Genomic DNA, 20,710 nt, shown 5'->3' with positions numbered 1-20,710 from the left:
TTAATACTATATAAACATGAAAAGTGAGACAGTGAGAGAAAGGATGATACTAAATCTTCAGTTACAATAGCAGGAAATGAAAATCTCAACAAAATTCAGAAATATTATGAGAAGGAAATGAGTGTTAAAATAAAGTGACTGAAAAAAAAAATAAATAAGTGACTGAATCTAAAAGAGTAACTGGTGAAGAAGCTGAGAAGGAAAAGCAAGTATAGGTATTTTTATTTTTTTAATTTTTATTTTTTTAACATCTTTATTGGAGTAAAATTGCTTTACAATGGTGTGTTTCTGCTTTATAACAAAGCGAATCAGCTATACATATACATATATCCCCATACCTCCTCCCTCTTGCATCTCCCTCCCACGGTCCTTATCCCACCCCGCTAGGTGGTCACAAAGCACCAAGCTGATCTCCCTGTGCTAAGCGGCTGCTTCCCACTAGCTACCTATTTTGCATTTGGCTGTATATATAAGTCCATGTCACTCTCTCACTTCATCCCAGCTTACCCATGTAAATTGATACAGCCATTATGGAGAACAATATGGAGGTTCCTTAAAAAACTACAAATAGAATTACCATATGACCCAGCAATCCCACTACTGGGCATATACCCTGAGAAAACCAGAATTCAAAAAGAGTCATGTACCAAAATGTTCATTGCAGCTCTATTTACAACAGCCAGGACATGGCAGCAACCTAAGTGTCCATTGACAAATGAATGGATAAAGAAGATGTGGCACATATATACAATGGAATATTACTCAGCCATTAAAAGAAACGAAATTGAGTTATTTGTAGTGAGGTGGATGGACCTAGGTCTGTCATACAGAGTGAAGTAAGTCAGAAAGAGAAAAACAAATACTGTATGCTAACACATATATATGGAATTTAAAAAAATGGTTCTGAAGTATGGGTATTTTTAATACAAATCTTTTCTCATATTTGCTTTTCAAACAATGTACAAAAAAATCAGTTCTATGATACCTTAATATTTCCCATTTCTCAGAGTTACCTACTAAATTTCAAGTACACTGAGAAGGGTAACACTATAAGCCATTATCAGCTAATACCATATAATTCATTTGTTGATAAGTGGGGAAAAAAAATATCCAGAAGAACTGGGTCACCATAGGTACCTGAGGACCAAGATTTGGAGATGAAAGAAAATCACTGAGGGAGAGGCAAGGAGGTTCTTGGGGGAAAGGCTTCTCTTCCTTGCATGTGCGAAACTCTTGTTTAAACAGTGGGCTTATTGTGCGAGGATGAGATATGACTGAAAAGGCCTGCAACAGTCTTTGAGTGGGTGGGGTCACATCTGTTGGAGCAAATATTCCTGATGACAACCCCCAGTCAGAAAACTGGATCTCAGAAGGCTAACTCTGTGTAAGAATCACTGTATGAGTCATATTGCTTTGTTTGTTCTCATTATGTTATCTCCTAAATTTTTTAGTTTTTAAAAAAATTTCTTAAAATGTTATCTAAACTTTCACCTGTGCCACTTGTTCCAAAAAGAAATCATGTCCACTCTTGGGCTGAAGTGTCAAAGGAGGAACAGCAACACTGTAAAGGTGTTGGTTGTGATCAATGAAAATCCCAAAGGTAGATTACGTCTGAGAGAACACAGAGTCACATGAGTTGGCTTCTACTTGCTCTCAAATGTGAAGTCCTCAGAAAGGGATTTTCTGACCACTCCATCAAACTGTCGCTAGCCTGTAAACTCTGTTATTTTTCTTCATAGCACTTTTAGCTCTATTTTTTACTATCTCATCTAGTGATGCATGTAACTAGAATGCAAGTTCTCTGATGGTAAGTGCTTGGTCTTACTCACAGTTGCATCCCCAGCACCAAGAATGGTATAAGAGCTTGATAAATATTCACTGAATAAATAAATTCCCAACCAAGTACCAGATAAAGAAATATTATTTTTATGAGAGACGCATGGCATTTATTTCCAAGGACTCAGTCAGTTTCTGCCTGAATCACAATTTTGCCACATGGGGGCTCTGCTGTGAGCCACAGGAGATTCCTAAGCATTCCCCACACTCTTAAGGGAAGTAATTTTCAATCAGGATTAAAAGTATTTACGTTACAGAGAAGGGTTCTCCAGCCCAGTTTAAGTCCCCAAATAGACTGAAATATTTTCGTGTAACATAAGGACCCACAACTCCTATTCGCTGCTACTACACTGCGAACCTACGTAAAATTTCTTTCCTTATCTTTTTTTTTTTTTCAGACTTTCTTGTTTTTTGTTTTTTTTGGTTTTTTGTGTGTGTGTGTGGTTTTTTTTGTGATACGCGGGCTTCTCACTGTTGTGGCCTCTCCCGTTGCGGAGCACAGGCTCCGGACGCGCAGGCTCAGCGGCCATGGCTCACGGGCCCAGCCGCTCCGCGGCATGTGGGATCTTCCCGGACCAGGGCACGAACCTGTGTCCCCTGCATCAGCAGGCGGATTCTCAACCACTGAGCCACCAGGGAAGCCCCAGACTTTCTTTTCTATCAGAAGTTTAAAATCTCTTAGGTCTCCAGCATAAAACCAAAAAAACAACAAACATTGTTTCAGAAACAAAAATAGAACTAACCAATGGAATATTAACCTTTTTTCTCCAAATCAAGATTTCTATCGTCTTTCCCCACCTGGGGGTTAGGAGATTAATTCTTTTTTTTTTTTGAATTTTTGAATTTTATTTATTCTTTTATACAGCAGTTCTTATTAGTCATCAATTTTATACACATCAGTGTATACATGTCAATCCCAATCGCCCAATTCATCACACCACCGCCCACCACCCCCCACCGCTTTCCCCTCTTGCTGTCCATACGTTTGTTCTCTACATCTGCATCTCAATTTCTGCCCTGCAAACTGGTTCACCTGTACCATTTTTCTAGGTTCCACATATATGTGTTAATACACGATATTTATTTTTCTCTTTCTGACTTACTTCACTCTTTATGACAGTCTCTAGATCCATCCATGTCTCTACAAATGACCCAGTTTCGTTCCTTTGTATGGCTGAGTAATATTCCATTGTATATATGTAGCACAATTTCTTTATCCATTCGTCTGTCAATGGGCATAAGGTTGCTTCCATGACCTGGCTATTGTAAATAGTACTGCAGTGAACATTGAGGTGCATATGTCTTTTGAATTATGGTTTTCTCTGGATATATGCCCAGTAGTGGGACTGCTGGATCATATGGTAATTCTATTTTTAGTTTTTTAAGGAACTTCCATATTGTTCTCCATAATGGCTGTATCAATTTACATACCCACCAACAGTGCAACAGGGCTCCCTTTTCTCCACACCCTCTCCAGCTTTTGTTGTTTGTAGATTTTCTTATGATGCCCATTCTAACTGGTGTTAGGTGATACCTCATTGTAGTACTGATTTCAATTTCTCTAATAATTAGTGATGTTGAGCAGCTTTTCATGTGTTTCTGGGCCATCTGTATGTCTTCTTTGGAGAAATGTCTACTTAGGTCTTCTGCCCATTTTTGGATTGGGTTGTTTGTTTTTTTTAATATTGAGCTGCATGAGCTGTTTATATATTTTGGAGATTAATCCTTTGTCCATTGAGTTGTTTGTGAATATTTTCTCCCATTCTGAGGGTTGTCATTTCGTATTGTTTATGGTTTCCTTTGTGTGCAAAAGCTTTGAAGTTTCATTAGGTCCCATTTGTTTATTGTTGTTTTTATTTCCATTACTCTAGGAGGTGGATCAAAAAAGATCTTGCTGTGATTTATGTCAAAGAGTGTTCTTCCTATGTTTTCCTCTAAGAGTTTTATAGTGTCTGGTCTTACATTTAGGTCTTGAATCCATTTTGAGTTTATTTTTGTGTATCGTGTTAGGGAGTGTTCTAATTTCATTCTTTTACATGTAGCTATCCAGTTTTCCCAGCACCAATTATTAAAGAGACTGTCTTTTCTCCATTATATATCCTTGCCTCCTTTGTCATACATCAGTTGACCGTAAGTGCGTGGGTTTATCTCTGGGCTTTCTATCTTATTCAATTGACCTATGTTTCTGTTTTTGTGCCAATACCATACTGTCTCGATTACTGTAGCTTTGTAGTATAGTCTGAAGTCAGGGAGTCTGATTCCTCCAGCTCCGTTTGTTTCCCTCAAGACTGCTTTGGCTATTTGGGGTTTTTTGTGTCTCCATACAAATTTTAAGATTTTTTGTTCTAGCTCTGTAAAATATGCCATTGGTAATTTGATAGGGATTGCATTGAATCTGTAGATTGCTTTGGGTATTATAGTCATTTTCAAAATATTGATTCTTCCAATCCAAGAACATGGTATATCTCTCCATCTGTTGGTATCATCTTTAATTTCTTTCATCAATGTCTTATAATTTTCTGCATACAGGACTTTTGTCTCCCTAGGTAGGATTATACTTAGGTATTTTATTCTTTTTGTTGCAGTGGTAAATGGGAGTGTTTCCTTAATTTCTCTTTCATATTTTTCATCATTAGTGTATAAGAATGCAAGAGATTTCTGTGCATTAATTTTGTATCCTTCAACTTTACCAAATTCATTGATTAGCTCTAATCGTTTTCTGGTTGCACATTTAGGATTCTCTATGTATAGTATCATGTCATCTGCAAACAGTGACAGTTTTACTTCTTTTCCAGTTTGTATTATTTTATTTCTTTTGCTTCACTGATTGCTGTGGCTAGGACTTCCAAAACTATGTTGAACAATAGTGGTGAGAGTAGACATCCTTGCCTTTTTCCTGATCTTAAAGGAAATGCTTTCAGTTTTCCACCATTGAGAACGATGTTTGCTGTGGGTTTGTTGTATATGGCCTTTACTATGTTGAGGTAGGTTCCCTCTATGACCACTTTCTGGAGAGTTTTTATCATAAAGTGGTGTTGAATTTTTTCAAAAGCTTTTTTCTGCATCTATTGAGATGATCTTATGGTTTTTCTTCTTCAATTTGTTAATATGGTGTATCACATTGATTGATTTGCATATATTGAAGAATCCTTGCATCCCTGTGATAAATCCCACTTGATCATGGGGTATGATCCTTTTAATGTGTTTTTGGACTCTGTTTGCTACTATTTAGTTGAGGATATTGCATCTATATTCATCTGTTATATTGGTCTGTAATTTTCTTTTTTTGTAGTATCTTTCTGGTTTGGGTATCAGGGTGATGGTGGCCTCATAGAATGAGTTTGGGAGTGTTCCTACCTCTGCAATTTTTTGGAAGACTTTGAGAAGGATGGGTGTTAGCTCTTCTCTAAATGTTTGATAGAATTCACCTGTGAAGCTATCTGTTCCCAGACTTCTGTTTCTTGGGAGATTTTTAATCACAGTTTCAATTTCATTATCTGTGATTGGTCTGTTCATATTTTCTATTTATTCCTGGTTCAGTCTTGGAAGGTTATACCTTTCTAATAAGTTGTCCATTTCTTCCAGGTTGTCTACTTTATTGGCATACAGTTCCTTGTACTAGTCTCTTAGGATGCTTTGTATTTCTGCAGTGTCTGTTGTAACTCCTCCTGTTTCATTTCTAATTTTATTGATTTGAGTCCTCTCCGTCTTTTTCTTGATGAGTCTGGCTAGTGGTTTATCAATTTTGTTTATCTTCTCCGAGAACCACATTTTAGTTTTATTGGTCTTTGCTATTGTTTTGTTTCTATTTCATTTATTTCTGCTCTGATCTTTATGATTTCTTTCCTTCCGCTAACTTTGGTTTCTGTTTGTTCTTCTTTCTCTAGTTCCTTTAGGTGTAAAATTAGATTGTTTACTTGAGATTTTTCTTGTTTCTTGAGGTAGGCTTGTATAACTATAAACTTCCCTCTTGGAACTGCTTTGGTTGCATCCCATAGGTTTTGAATAGTCGTGTTTTCATTGTCATTTGTCTCTAGGTATTTTTTGATTTCCTCTTTGATTTCTTCAGTGATCTCTTGGTTATTTAGTAACGTATGTTTAGCCTCCATGTGTTTGTGTTTTTTACGTTTTTTTCCCTGTAATTCATTTCTAATCTCATAGCGTTGTGGTCAGAAAAGATGCTTGATATGATTTCTGTTTTCTTAAATTTACTGAGGCTTGATTTGTGACCCAAGATGTGATCTATCCTGGAGAATGTTCCATGTGCACTTGAAAAGAAAGTGTAATCTGCTGTTTTTGGATGGAATGTCCTATAAATATCAATTAAATCTATCTAGTCTATTGTCATTTAAAGCTTCTGTTTCCTTATTTATTTTCATGTTGGTTGATCTGTCCATTGGTGTAAGTGAGGTGTTAAAGTCCCCCACTATTATTGTGTTACTGTCAATTTCCTCTTTTATAGCTGTTTGCAGTTGCCTTATGTATTGAGTTGCTCCTGTGTTGGGTGCATATATATTTATAATTGTTATATCTTCTTGGATTGATCCCTTGATCATTATGTAGTGTCCTTCCTTGTCTCTTGTAACATTCTTTATGTTAAAGTCTATTTTATCTGATATGACTATTGCTATTCCAGCTTTGATTTCCATTTGCATGGATTATGTTTTTCCATCCCCTCACTTTCAGTCTGTATGTGTCCCTAGGTCTGAAGTGGGTCTCTTGTAGACAGCATATAGATGGGTCTTGTTTTTGTATCCATTCAGCAAGCCTGTGTCTTTTGGTTGGAGCATTTAATCCATTCATGTTTAAAGTAATTACCAGTATGTATGCTCCTATGACCATTTTCTTAATTGTTTTCGGTTTGTTTTTGTAGGTCCTTTTCTTCTCTTGTGTTTTTCACTTAGAGAAGTTCCTTTAGCATTTGTTGTAGAGCTGGTTTGGTGGTGCTGAATTCTCTTAGCTTTTGCTTTTCTGTAAAGCTTTTGATTTCTCCATCAAATCTGAATGAGGTCCTTGTCCAGTAGAGTAATCTTGGTTGTAGGTTCTTTCCTTTTATCACTTTAAGTATATAATGCCACTTCCTTCTGGCTTGTAGAGTTTCTGCTGAGAAATCAGCTGTTAACCTTGTGAGAGTTCCCTTGTATGTTATTTGTCGTTTTTCCCTTGTTGCTTTCAATAATTTTTCTTTGTCTTTGATTTTTTCCAATTTGATTACTATGTGCCTTGGTGTGGTTCTCCTTGGGTTTACCCTGTATGGGACTCTCTATGCTTCCTGGACTTGGGTGGCTATTTCCTTTCCCATGTTAGGGAAGTTTTCAACTATAATCTCTTCATATATTTTCTTGGGTCGTTTCTCTCTCTCTTCTCCCTCTGGGACCCCTATAGTGCACATGTTGTTGCATTTAATGTTCTCCCAGAGGTCTCTTACGCTGTCTTCATTTATTTTCATTCTTTTTTCTTTATTCTGTTCTGCAGCAGTGAATTCCACCATTCTGTCTTCCAGGTCACTTATCTGTTGTTCTGCCTCAGTTATTCTGCGATTCATTCCTTCCAGTGTAGTTTTCATTTCAGTTATTGTATTGTTCTTCTCTGTTTGTTTGTTCTTTAATTCTCCTAAGTCTTTGTTATACATTTCTTGCATCTTATCGATCTTTGCCTCCATTCTTTTCCCGAAGTCCTGGATCATCTTCACTATCATTATTCTGAATTGTTTTTCTGGAAGGTTGCCTATCTCCACTTCATTTAGTTGTTTTTCTGGGGTTTTATCTTGTTCCTTCATCTGGTACATAGACCTCTGCCTTTCATCTTGTCTATCTTTCTGTGAAAGTGGTTTTCATCCCACAGGCTGCAGGATTGTAGTTCTTCTTGCTTCTGCTGTCTGCCCTCTGGTGGATGAGGCTATCTAAGAGGCTTGTGCAAGTTTCCTGATGGGAGGGACTGGTGGTGGGTAGAGCTGAATGTTGCTGTGGTGGGCAGAGCTCAGTAAAACTTTAATCTGTTTGACTGCTGATGGGTGGGGCTGGGTACCCTCCCTGTTGGTTGTTTGGCCTGAGGCAACCCAACACTGGAGCCTACCTGGGCTCTTTGGTGGGGCTAATGGCAGACTCTGGGAGGGCTCACACCAAGGAGTACTTCCCAGAACTTCTACTGCCAGTGTACTTGTTCCCACAGTGAGCCACAGCCACCCCCGCCTCTGCAGGAGACCCTCCAACACTAGCAGGTAGGTATGGTTCAGCCTCCTCTGGTGTCACTGCTCCTTCCCCTGGGTCCTGATGCACACATTACTTTGTGTGTGCCCTCCAAGAGTGGAGTCTCTGTTTCCCCCAGTCCTGTCAAAGTCCTGCAATCAAATCCCACTAGCCTTCAAAGTCTGATTCTCTAGGAATTCCTCCTCCTGTTGCTGGACCTCCAGGTTGGGAAGCCTGATGTGGGGCTCAGAACCTTCACTCCAGTGGGTGGACTTCTGTGGTACAGGTGTTCTCCAGTCTGTGAGTCATCCACTCAACAGTTATGGGATTTGATTTTACTGTGATTGCACCCCTCCTACCATCTCATTGTGGCTTCTCCTTTGTCTTTGGATGTCGGGTATTCTTTTGGTGAGTTCCAGTGTCTTCCTGTTGATGACTGTCCAGAAGCTAGCTGTGATTCTGGTGTACTCACAAGAGGGAGTGAGAGCACGTCCTTCTACTCCACCATCTTGGTTCAGGGCCCAGATTTAATTCTTAATGCTCACATATTTGTCAGGAAGGCAAATTTTAAAATATACTAGTGTACACATTGAAACTATTATACATAATGCTTTAAAAGTACAATCGAAAATCTATAGACTGAATGTTTGTGTTCGACCTCCACCAAATCATATGTTGAAACCTAATCCCCAAAGTGATGGTATTTGGAGGTGGAACCTTTGGGAGGTGATTAGGTGAATGGGAAAAGTGTCCTTAGTAAAGAGGCCCTTGAGACCGCCTTTGCCACTCAAGCTATGTGAAGTTCCAGAGAGAAGATGGCACTCTGTGAAGCAGGAGGCAGGAATGCAATCTCACCAGACATGGAATCTGACCACATCTTGATCTTGGACTTCCCAGCCTCCAGAATTGTGAGAAATACATTTCTGTTGTATATAAGCCACCTAATCTATCACATTCTGTTACAATAGCCCAAATGGACTAAGACAGAAAATTTTCTTTAAAAAACACTTGTACATCAGAACATATGTAAAGCAAATATAGCAAAATGTTTATTATCATACCATTTAAATAATATTGACTTTATATTCAAAGCACAGCCATACAATCATTCAAAGTAAAACATCAAATATTAAGGTACAAATTTGGTTAAGAGACTTTTACAGTTACTCTAAAACTCCTTTGTTCTATTGTGAGAAACCATAAGAATTTTGGGAATATATATAGGACTATAAATTTTACAATGCGGCTCTGGTGCCACATGTTCCTTCATGGACTTTGTTCCAGATGAAAAGTTAGAAAACTGATTTCTCTCAATAAAATGACTACAAATAAACTTTGATTCAGGCTATTCTCTTGAAAGTAATTTTTTAAGCCTCTGTTAGAAGAATATCCCAATATTAATATAAAAGTTAGCAGGGGGCTTCTCTGGTGGCGCAGTGTGAGAATCCACCTGCCGATGCAGGAGACACGGGTTCGTGCCCCGGTCCGGGAAGATCCCACATGCCGCGGAGCAACTAAGCCCGTGAGCCATGGCCGCCAGGCCTGCGCGTCCGGAGCCTGTGCTCCGCAGTGGGAGAGGCCACAACAGTGAGAGGCCCGCATACCGCAAAAAAAAAAAAAAAAAAAAAAAAAAAAAGTTAGCAGGTTTGTTTAGCAAGGAACAATATCAAATAATTGCTTTTGACGACTATGGGCTAAAAAGCAAGTGCAGTGGAAAGGGAAGAACAGAAACACTAGTAAATATGAATGGTAAACCAACCGAGACTTAAGACACCTTAATTTTAATTATTGCTCTGAAAACTTGCCATTTGGCCCATTACTGTATTCCCTGGTAATACAAATAGCACAAAACAGATACATATTTTCCTTCAAGTTCTAAGTCTCACATTACTCAAAAGTTAATGCAAGTCTTAAATTTGCTACCAAGAGTGAATAGATGCCCCAAGTATCAATTTGGGGCTGGATATCCTGCTTAAATTAATGAATGGACTCTTGCTCAACATGTATGCCATTATAACTTACTCCTTACAAGTTAAATAATACAGGGGAAGCAATCAACTGAATGTAAAACATGGAACAAGCTACAGTTCAAATGACCTGGTACCTCCCAATAAATTGATGGCATTAAAAAATTAGAGAGACTTCAGAAACATGAAAACCAAAGACCACAAACCAGCTTTAAGAACTTATCGTTAAGTATGTTAGTTGTTCTAATGCTAAATGGTTAAATTAAAAGTCTTTACTGGTTAAAATTACATACTGAAATACACACACACACACACACACACACACACACATATATATATGTAAAATGACATGATTTCTGAGATTTGCTTTTAAAATACTCCAGAGAGAAAAAAAAAAAAAGTGTGGTTGTGTGTGAAGGAAGGTGGGGATAGGTGGAACAAAATTAGTAAAATAATAATAATTGTTAATGTTTAATATACTATACTCTCTACTTTTGTATATGTTTTGAAATTTCCACTAAAAAATAAAAACAATTGTTTCCTCAAAGTCATGTAGTCTTTTTCAATTTTCAGAAGTCTAACAATAAGTGTTACACTTTAAGAGTTTGTTATTTTTCCCCTATCCTCAAATTTAGCTTAGGGCTACCTCTGTAGGAAGAAAAAGTGAGGAATGCAATAAAACCTGAGAGTATGGATTGATGCTGCAGCATAAATGTATCTTTAGATGAGGGAGAGGGAGATGTGTTGGATAATCCTGTAGGTCTCATTCATTTGAATTTGCCTCATTCCAAAAAGACACTGAGAAACCATTTTAATGGTCAGACCTGGAAATTTCTTCATCCATTTATCTAAGTCAGACATATTCACTTATAACCATATGTGACCAGACAGGGTTTTTAATGGAGCCCTTGAAGCAAGCAGATGGAAACCAAGGATATTTCAGACACATGTTAATGCCTCGATGGAAGATCAGAATATAGTTATAAATGTACAAATGCAGTTGAGTATTCTAACCAACTAGAAATGAAGAAAATAAAATTTTCATAGCTGTAGGGACTCTATAGCAGCATTCTACCTTATTACATGATAGGGTAGCTGAGTCAAAAACATTAAGCTCTTTACAACATCTAGATTACATGCACTTATTGGTGAAAGCACTTTATGAGTTAGAATGTCAATGATGTATGCTGTATAATAAATGGTTGTGGTATTAAAACTGTAGTAGAAAGGGAATACTGAGAATTTTTTTTTATAATATTAGTAAATTCTGACTCTGCCCTTGGTCATCTTAGTGATCCTTGATATATGTTTGTTCTAGTATATGCTCATGACCCGAGCACCTAGATAGAATTCAAAGAAAAATTAATTTTCTCACAGGGTACACTGATTTCAGAAATATTTTGTAGCACTTTATAGTCTGTAATGTATTTACATATAAATTATGGAACTTGATCCTAAATAAAAACTTTAGAGATTCATAGCACAGGTTTTATGAGTACTATTTTGCAGATAAGCAAACTGAGACCCTAAGAAGACTGGCCAGAATCAGTTCCAAATTCCAAATGTCAACTGGCATATGCAATAAAAAGTATGTGTCATTCTCTAAATTATTCTAGAAAAACATTTTGGATTTACCGAATTTATTTTCTAAAACTCTTAGTCCACATGTTCCCATATCTGGTTTTTATGTAACTTTCAGTTTTCATCAAAGCTTTTGATTCCATTGCCTTCTATGACCATTGCCACTGTCCAGACCATCTGAACAGAAATCCATGTTGCTATTGTCAGTGCCTAATTTTGCTAATCATTTTCCAAAATATTTAAGAATACATCATGGTTCTTTGAGGCCTAATAAGAAGAAGATGTTTGCAAAAATTAAAGTCTCACAAAACTGAAGAAAGTTGAGAACCAAATTCAAACAAAATTCAAATGTGTTCAACTTTTGATGTTATTCCCCGAACTTGACCTACAGAAGCAGCTGATGACTGTACCATCCCTCCAGTTGCTCAGCCCATAAAACTAGCAGTCATCTTTAATTTCTCTTTTTATCTCATACCTTCACTTCTAATCCATTAAAAAACTCCTATTGGTCTTACCTAAACATAAATCTAGAATCTAACCAATTCTCACCACTTCCACTGCTAGCATACTGGCCCAAGCCACAATCATCTCTCTTGACTGGTATTATAACCTCCTTACTGGCTTCCCTTACTACTCCTTACTACTCTTGTCCCTTTAGAGTATATTCCCTCTCTGACTTCATCTCCAATTACTCTCCCGCTTGCTCTCTCCACTCTAAGACTGACTGGTCTTTTTTCTAGTTAATGAACACACTATCTACTCCCACATGAGGGCCTTTGCACTGGTCACTCCCCATACATATTTAAGGTTAACAACCTCATCTCCTTCAAGGGTTGTTCAAGCCACTTTCTTAGTGGCCCTAACCATCCTATTTAAAACTACAATCTACCTCACCACTTCCACTCTTAATCTTCACTATCTTTCTTACTTTTATAGAAAAGTAAGTACACACTACCTAATAATATACTACTTATGTTTGTTTTTTATTGTCCATCTTACCCCTTCAGAATGTAAGCTTAGATCTTTGTTTTGTATACTGATATACTCTACGTGTCTGGAACCATGTCTAGGACTTAGTTGGTACCCAAACTGTTAAGCAAATTACTAAAATCTTTTAGAATATAAGGTTTTATTTTTCTTTTGAGAGATTACTCTAAGTCTTGGGAGTGATTTATGTAGTCTCAAGTATTCAGTCTGGTTTAGCACTGCACTATTTTATTTTTGGATTTCTCTACTAGCCTCTTGAGTGGTCTTCCCTCTTCAGGCACTTCATTACCTTGAACCAGGATAGACCTGGTGGTGATACTGGCTTAAGAGCTAGTGCCAAAGTAGGAGCCACACAGAGGGCCTGGAGTCAGACCCAATCCAAGAATGGCTACTGATTACTACTGAGGAATAGATCAATAATCAGCATTAAGAGAAAATATCAATTTTGAGATCCAAAAGGTGAATGTGAGTCAGAACTATGGAGCAAAATAAGATCAGAAGCCAAGGTACCAGGAAAATGTCTAAAAACTAAGGGCAAGGTGTGTGACGCAGCAGCAAATGTTATTCACCATAACTGATCCAAGAAGATCTCTCCCAGGAAAAGCAAAGTGAGAGAACTACATTCTCAGTGGGCTCATCTGTGCTTCTGTCAGGGAATGAGAGAAGAATAAGAAACACAAAGTTGATGGGGCCTCTGGCCATCCTAGAGCAGCCCTCTGCAGCTGTTAGGCAAAACAAACATCGGATTAGCTACTTCCCTTGGAGAAGCAAGGATGGTGAAGAGAAAAATCAGAGCCTTTCAAGCAACAGAGATATGATAGAGGAGTTAAAAATATGATTCCCTTTAGTCTTTTTTTAATAGATACAAGTTGCCAAGCCCTATTTGGGATGTTAGATGATGAAAGTTGTAATATGCCAAAGGGAATATTCAAACCTCTATTTACTATTCTCATAAAATTTACGGTTTAACTATGAAGACAAGAGATGTCTACATGAAAAGTGAAGATCACTTGCTGACCATGTGAGTATTTCTGCTTCCCAGTTTCTTACCTTATAACACACATTTTTAAAGAACACTTTCTCCAAAACTGTATCCAATCTCACTGGCCAAGGAACTTTTCAGGGATCAATCCCATGTACCCAAGGCTAGCATTACATAACCAGTTTATCCTACATCAAATGTACCTGTGACCCCCACAAAAATGTATTTATTCAATAAATCTTTATTGAGCATCTATAATATGCCAAGTGCTACTGCAGGTTTCAGGGAAACTGAAGTAGACAAAACATTGTCTTTGTCCTCATAGAATCTATATCACAATGTCACAGATGTATATGTCCTCTCTTCCTACGAGGAGAAAATTTATTATTTTTATTCATTCCCTTACAGTACATTTTTTAAACCAAGTTGTCCATCAGAGTCTATTGATAAGTGTAGCCTCTTCCGTCCCCTTGAATCAAAATCTTGGGGGAGGGATTGGGAAATTTATCTTTGTAACAAGCTCTCTGGGGGCTTTATGCGCATTGATAGCATGAATAATTTGGGAGGAAACCGCCCTATTAATGGCATACTACCTGAGGAATTGGATGATGTCTATGGGATCCCTTTTGATTATCATGACTGTTACCAAGCTTCTCATCCTTAGAAGATATGAAAGCTCTCCAGGGTTTTCCACAGACAATTCATCTAACTAAGACTAACACTTTTATTTTTTATAAAATTACCATTTACTTTTAAACAAAATGGTTTTCTCTGTGGGGCAGATGTTACCATATTCTGCTCTGGGGAAGAAAATAATCAAACATTAATTACTAGTTATGGTCCACTAGATACTCATTTTAAGGATAAAGTTGAGATGATGGAAATTTAGGAACTCTTCTCATCAAAGAAGGCAAGACTGAAAGTATCTCAGAAATCCACTGTAAACGATATAAAAAATATTCATTGAAGTAGTTCTTTGTGAGTTAATGAAAGTGAGTATACTCAATATTCAATACTAAAAAACATGCAATACCAGCAAATACAGTAAAGTTGATATTATTCAAATAACAGCTAACACGGGCTTATTATGTGCCACTTACTATTCTAAGTACCTCACAGATATTTAGATGACTTAATTCTCAAACCCTCTATGAAACGGAATTTTGTTATTATGCCCATTTTTTAGAAGAGAAAACTAACGCATAGAGAAGATAAGTAACCTAGTGAAGGTTACAGAGCTGGTAAAGTACAGCCAGGATTTGAAGCTAGGTGCAAAAATGCATCCTCTTAATCATTAGACTAAGCTTCTCCTCTTTAGATTTTATGATTCTTGTTAGAAGACTCATACCAAAGAAGTTTATGAAAACCTATTCTAGAAATCAAGAATTTTATTGTATTACAGCTTCCCTGACACAATGACTTAGGATAATTTTCATTTGGCTCATTTTAAAGTGAAGATAAATAACAATGTTGTTGAAGCAGGATCATCTAGCAGTTAGAGGTGTAAGCTAAGAGAGCTATGGTTCTAAATCTCAGTTCTGCCACTTGCTTGCTATATGACCTTGAGCAAGTTACCTTTCCAAGTCTCAGTTTCCTCATCTTCAAAATGAAGGTTATAATGGGACCTACATCATAATATTGTTTACAGATAGAATAAGATAGCCCATTTAAAGCACTTAGAAAGTGCTCAATAAATATTACTAGTGTAATAAATAGTAACAGCATCAATAAACTGAACCAGATGATCTCTTGATTCTTGTACTTACACTAAATATGGCTTATTTCTCTTCTAATTAAAAAAATAAAATGACAGCAACCAAAACAACAAACCAAGTCATAAGCCATGAAACCAATTATGTCTTTTGTGGGAAAACCAGAAAGGTTATTGGACACATTAGTTTATATGTCATTAGTTATCCTCTCTACTCCAAAATGTATGTGTTCTAGCATCCTGAGACACCTTGTATAATATTATCACTGTGACTCCAAGAGGTCAAATGGGCAGGCAGTTAATGCTTCTCTGTGAAAAGTTCAATAATTCATTTTATAAATTTCAGTTCAAAGCTATGTTGAGGTTAAGAAAAATTGACATTCAGTCTGTGAACTTAATGTCAAGCTCAAGAAAAACTCTGGGCAGCGCATGTTTAGCGATTAAGTGGATGCAGACAATAAAGACGTTGCCAAATTGTAAAACAAGACTTGGAAATTACAGAAAATGTTGCTAGTTATTGATTACGGTGACCATTCAGTTCCTATTGAGCCACCCAAAAGAATCATTCATTTTCCAGCAGAAAGCCTGCTCATTTGCAAGATAAAAGAGAGACATTTCTGCACATGCCCATAATGTTCTTCACCACTGGGGGCAGCTTTACATAAGACTGCATTCACTAAAACCAAAGCAACAGTCCGAGCAGCTTTCAGAATGACAGTCTGCAGAAGTGAGCTGAGCGTGTGCACGGTACGGGGCTCTCCTGCCTTCTGGGCTCCAACGCAGCGCTGTGGCTGAAGCGGGTGCTCGCCACCAGAAATGCGGGGCTATGGGATACAGATGTGGCAGCTCAGGTAGCCTCATGTTGCCTGGAGGAATACATCTTGCCTTCCAATAAGAAGAAATTGTAGAAGCCAGTTTTTTTTTTTTTTCTTTTTTTTTTTTACACCCCCCCCCCCACAAAAAAAACCCTGTAAAGATGCAAAAACGTAATATTCATGAAGATCCTATTACCTAGGAAGATTTTGATGTTTTGCTGCAAATGCGGTGTTGGGATTTATTTGTTCTTGGAGTGTTCTGCGTGGCTGGCAAAGAATAATGTTCCAAAATCGGTCCATCTCCCAAGGGGTCCAATTTTTCTTCCTGGGTGTCAGCGAGCCCTGACTCACTACAGTGCAGCTGACAGGGGCTGTCATGCAAGTGGCCCCCTAAGCCAAAGCAAAGACCTAAGGACGACCTTTGAACAATACAAAGGATGGGTATGTTTTGTCATTTTTCTTCTTTTCTTCTTAAAAAAACAAAAACAAAAAATCCACTAATCTGTATATTAATTCTGCCTTAATTATTGTAGAGATTACCTTGCTCTGCTCTAAGACTATAAATTCAATTGCTTACTTGCCATGTTTCCTTGCTTAACTATTAAAAAAAAAAAAAAGCCTAAAGACAATTCTCTTTAAATTATAAGGAGATGATATTTGATGTTAAATGTTTTTATCTAGATTTAAATTTCTAAAAAAGAAAATACATGCTTATTTTTGCTTGATTAAAAAAATGACTTCTTTTTTTGGGGGGATAACTTTTCGAAGTTGTTTTTATTTCCAGGTTTCAATGTAATTAGGCTACTGAGCGGATCAGCTGTAGCACTGGTTATAGCCCCCACTGTCTTACTGACAATGCTTTCTTCTGCCGAACGAGGATGCCCTAAGGGCTGTAGGTGTGAAGGCAAAATGGTATATTGTGAATCTCAGAAATTACAGGAGATACCCTCAAGTATATCTGCTGGTTGCTTAGGTTTGTCCCTTCGCTATAACAGCCTTCAAAAACTTAAGTATAATCAATTTAAAGGGCTCAACCAGCTCACCTGGCTGTACCTTGACCATAACCATATCAGCAATATTGATGAGAATGCTTTTAATGGAATACGCAGACTCAAAGAGTTGATTCTGAGTTCCAACAGAATCTCCTATTTTCTCAACAACACCTTCAGACCTGTGACAAATTTACGGAACTTGGATCTATCCTATAATCAGCTGCATTCTCTGGGATCTGAACAGTTTCGGGGTTTGCGAAAGCTGCTGAGTTTACATTTACGATCTAATTCCCTGAGAACCATCCCAGTGAGAATATTCCAAGACTGCCGCAACCTGGAACTTTTGGACCTGGGATATAACCGGATCCGAAGTTTAGCCAGGAATGTCTTTGCAGGCATGATCAGACTCAAAGAACTTCACCTGGAGCACAATCAATTTTCTAAGCTCAATCTGGCCCTTTTTCCAAGGTTGGTGAGCCTTCAGAACCTTTACTTGCAGTGGAATAAAATCAGTGTCATAGGACAGACCATGTCCTGGACCTGGAGCTCATTACAAAGGCTTGATTTATCAGGCAATGAGATCGAAGCTTTTAGTGGACCTAGTGTTTTCCAGTGTGTCCCAAATCTGCAGCGCCTCAACCTGGATTCCAACAAGCTCACATTTATTGGTCAAGAGATTTTGGATTCTTGGATATCCCTCAATGACATCAGTCTTGCCGGGAATATATGGGAATGCAGCAGAAATATTTGTTCCCTGGTAAACTGGCTGAAAAGTTTTAAAGGACTGAGGGAGAATACAATTATCTGTGCCAGTCCCAAAGAGCTGCAAGGAGTAAATGTTATCGATGCAGTGAAGAACTACAGCATCTGTGGCAAAAGTACCACGGAGAGGTTTGATCTGGCCAGGGCTCTCCCAAAGCCGACGTTTAAGCCCAAGCTCCCCAGGCCGAAGCATGAGAGCAAACCCCCTTTGCCCCCCACAGTGGGAGCCACGGAGCCTGGCCCAGAGACCGATACTGACACTGAGCACATCTCTTTCCATAAAATCATCGCAGGGAGCGTGGCCCTTTTCCTGTCTGTGCTTGTCATCCTTCTCGTCATCTATGTGTCGTGGAAGCGGTACCCTGCCAGCATGAAGCAGCTGCAGCAGCGCTCCCTCATGCGAAGGCACAGGAAAAAGAAAAGACAGTCCCTAAAGCAAATGACTCCCAGCACCCAGGAATTTTATGTAGATTATAAACCCACCAACACGGAGACCAGCGAGATGCTGCTGAATGGGACGGGACCCTGCACCTATAACAAATCGGGCTCCAGGGAGTGTGAGGTATGAACCATTGTGATAAAAGCGCTCTTAAAAGCTGGGAAATAAGTGGTGCTTTATTGAACTCTGGTGACTATAAAGGGAATGTGGTGCCCCTCTCCCTACCCCTCTCCCTCTCACTTTGCTGGCAAGGTCCTTCCCTGTCCGTTTCAGTACATTCATAATACTGGTCATTTTACTTTCATACATAATTAACCCATCGAAATTTAAATACCACAATCAATGTGAATCTTGAACTCTGCTTTAATATAATGCCTATTGTATAAGACCCTTTATTGATTCCATTAATGTCACACTTGTTTTAAGATAAAACTTCTTTCATAAGTAATCCTTCACGTCGGCTGTTATTCTCCTTCTGGCAAGACCAAATCTATAGTTCTAGAAGGTTTGCAGTTCATTGGCAAATCAAGGAAAAAGTGAATGATCCCAGGTACTTGGAGCCTGAACTGACTCTAGGAGAGGACTTGATTATAGACCATTTAGGGACAGCCTTAAAACAATGCCTAGCTTAAAAAGAGAACCGCAGGAAACTATTGAAAGATGGTGCTCTGTTAAAGCAGCACCAGGAGCAGTTTCCAGAGGTGTTTGAATTACAATAAAGCAAGCCTAGGGAAAACTGCTGAAGGGTTAAAATGCTGCAAGTAGACAACTGCAAAATGTGAGGAGACAGTAAAAATACAAAGTTTTAGACCTGAAGCCTTGTCTCTGAAACTCATCTCTGTAAAATTAGACTAGAGGTTTCACTGTCAATTTCTTCTAGCCTCCACACTTCCAAAATAAGTAAATAAATGAATAAATAAATACATAAAATAGGCAGGAGGCAGATTTCTCCACTGCTCCTCACCTTAAGGAGTTTTCAGAGATGAGGCTTTTGCAAATGGGAATGCGGCTTGCTAAATGCATGTGGTTGGAAGTTTACCAAAATTTCTCTTTCCAGCTCTTTTAAGGACCCTAATGTAGGGAGTGGAATTATGAGCTCTGTCTGTTCTTCTGTTTGGGATTTGTCAGGCTGTCCTGTTGTGTTCCACTCTATGCCCTGCACACACAGCAGTCCCCCGATGACTGACACTTCATTCAGAGGTGTAAAGAGAACACATTCCAAGACACGCTTTCCACCACTGACAGCCTCGCTGAAAAGGATAGTTTTGACAACACCTTAATAAACGTATAAAATAAATCTTACAGGACAAAAGACCAACCCCATGGCAGTTGTCTTTTGCTTTTCTATTGCTGATGTTACAGTGTCCCCTTGTTCATCTACATTGTGAACTCCATTCATCAGTATGATTCTGTACAGACCCTGTTGGCAATCTGCAAGCTGCATGCATGTTTTTATGTCAGTGGTGAAAGTTTATTGCCTGTAGCACAAATATCACAGCTTCTGTATTTAAGCAACTTTGACCACAGTTCATTTAGATTTTAGAAAAATGTCTTTAGCCAGTATTCTCTTTCATCCTCCAAAAAGAAGAATTCTATTATAGGAGCAAAAATCAGGAATTGAAACATTGAGCCCGTTTCATTTAATTTGGCTTGTCAAGCTTTACATCTTTAACCGTGCCCCTGTTCTTTCAAAACAGAATCACTGCAGCAAAAAAGAAAAAGTAAATGGCTATTTTTACCAGCATTTTTATATAGTTTGGAGGCTTTTCATATTCTGAGAGGAAAAATCTAGGCAAGTCACCATGAGACATAATTGCAAAGAAGCCAGATTATCAAAACATACTTCTATAAGCAATAAAGAAAAAGGAACCTCGAAAGTAGATTTCTCAAGGAACTGTACTTTGATTTTGATTAAATCTTAAAATAGATACCAGTTCAGAAAAGCATCATAGCTACAATATATTTGTCCATGAATAACTGTTGGATATACATTTATTAATGGCAAATATTCACAGATTCCCAATTGATTAATAATGCAGATATTTCCTTACAATGAATTGGATGACTGAAACTACTGCGATGTTTTTCACTGAAGTTGTAATTTCACATTTTTCATAAAATGTCAGTAAATACTTATTCCATCTAAAAACAAAATTTTCTTTGGTCACCCTCATTTTTACCTGTACTAAAGATGATTGTTTTAATTAAATGCAGTGTTAAAGTGAAAAAGCCCATTTTTATTCTTTGACTTGACCTTCTGCCTCATTTGTCATGGATACCAAATAAATTTAGGCAAGGCATATTTATATTTATATTTTGAAACTCTTGCAAATACTTGATGCCGTGGTACTGCTAGTATATACAAAATATGTTTGCTGTATTAAAAATGTTCCTAAAATTCAAAGCCACTTGGTGTGTTAAGATTACATGAATGACCAAAATTTTGAAGG

At 37.9% G+C, this 20,710-nt stretch overlaps 2 protein-coding genes across 4 annotated transcripts in view; one reads left to right on the top strand and one right to left on the bottom strand.

Moving 5' to 3' along the window:
* The window catches only part of CTNNA3 (catenin alpha 3), a 1,725,986-nt gene that overhangs the window by 923,210 nt on the left and 782,066 nt on the right, over window positions 1–20,710 (bottom strand). The window lies entirely within an intron of this gene.
* The window catches only part of LRRTM3 (leucine rich repeat transmembrane neuronal 3), a 180,848-nt gene continuing 176,059 nt past the window's right edge, over window positions 15,922–20,710 (top strand). Inside the window, exons 1-2 of the mRNA XM_067025522.1 lie at window positions 15,922–16,508; window positions 16,852–18,383. Of these exons, the coding sequence (XP_066881623.1) occupies window positions 16,505–16,508; window positions 16,852–18,383 (1,536 nt within the window). The 5' untranslated portion in view covers window positions 15,922–16,504. The remainder of the gene's footprint in view (window positions 16,509–16,851; window positions 18,384–20,710) is intronic.

The sequence above is a fragment of the Kogia breviceps genome, chromosome 2 (genome assembly GCF_026419965.1).
Source record: "Kogia breviceps isolate mKogBre1 chromosome 2, mKogBre1 haplotype 1, whole genome shotgun sequence".
Classification (NCBI taxonomy): domain Eukaryota; kingdom Metazoa; phylum Chordata; class Mammalia; order Artiodactyla; family Physeteridae; genus Kogia; species Kogia breviceps.
Note: the sequence above shows the minus strand (reverse complement) of the source record. Positions and strands in the feature narration are given on the sequence as shown.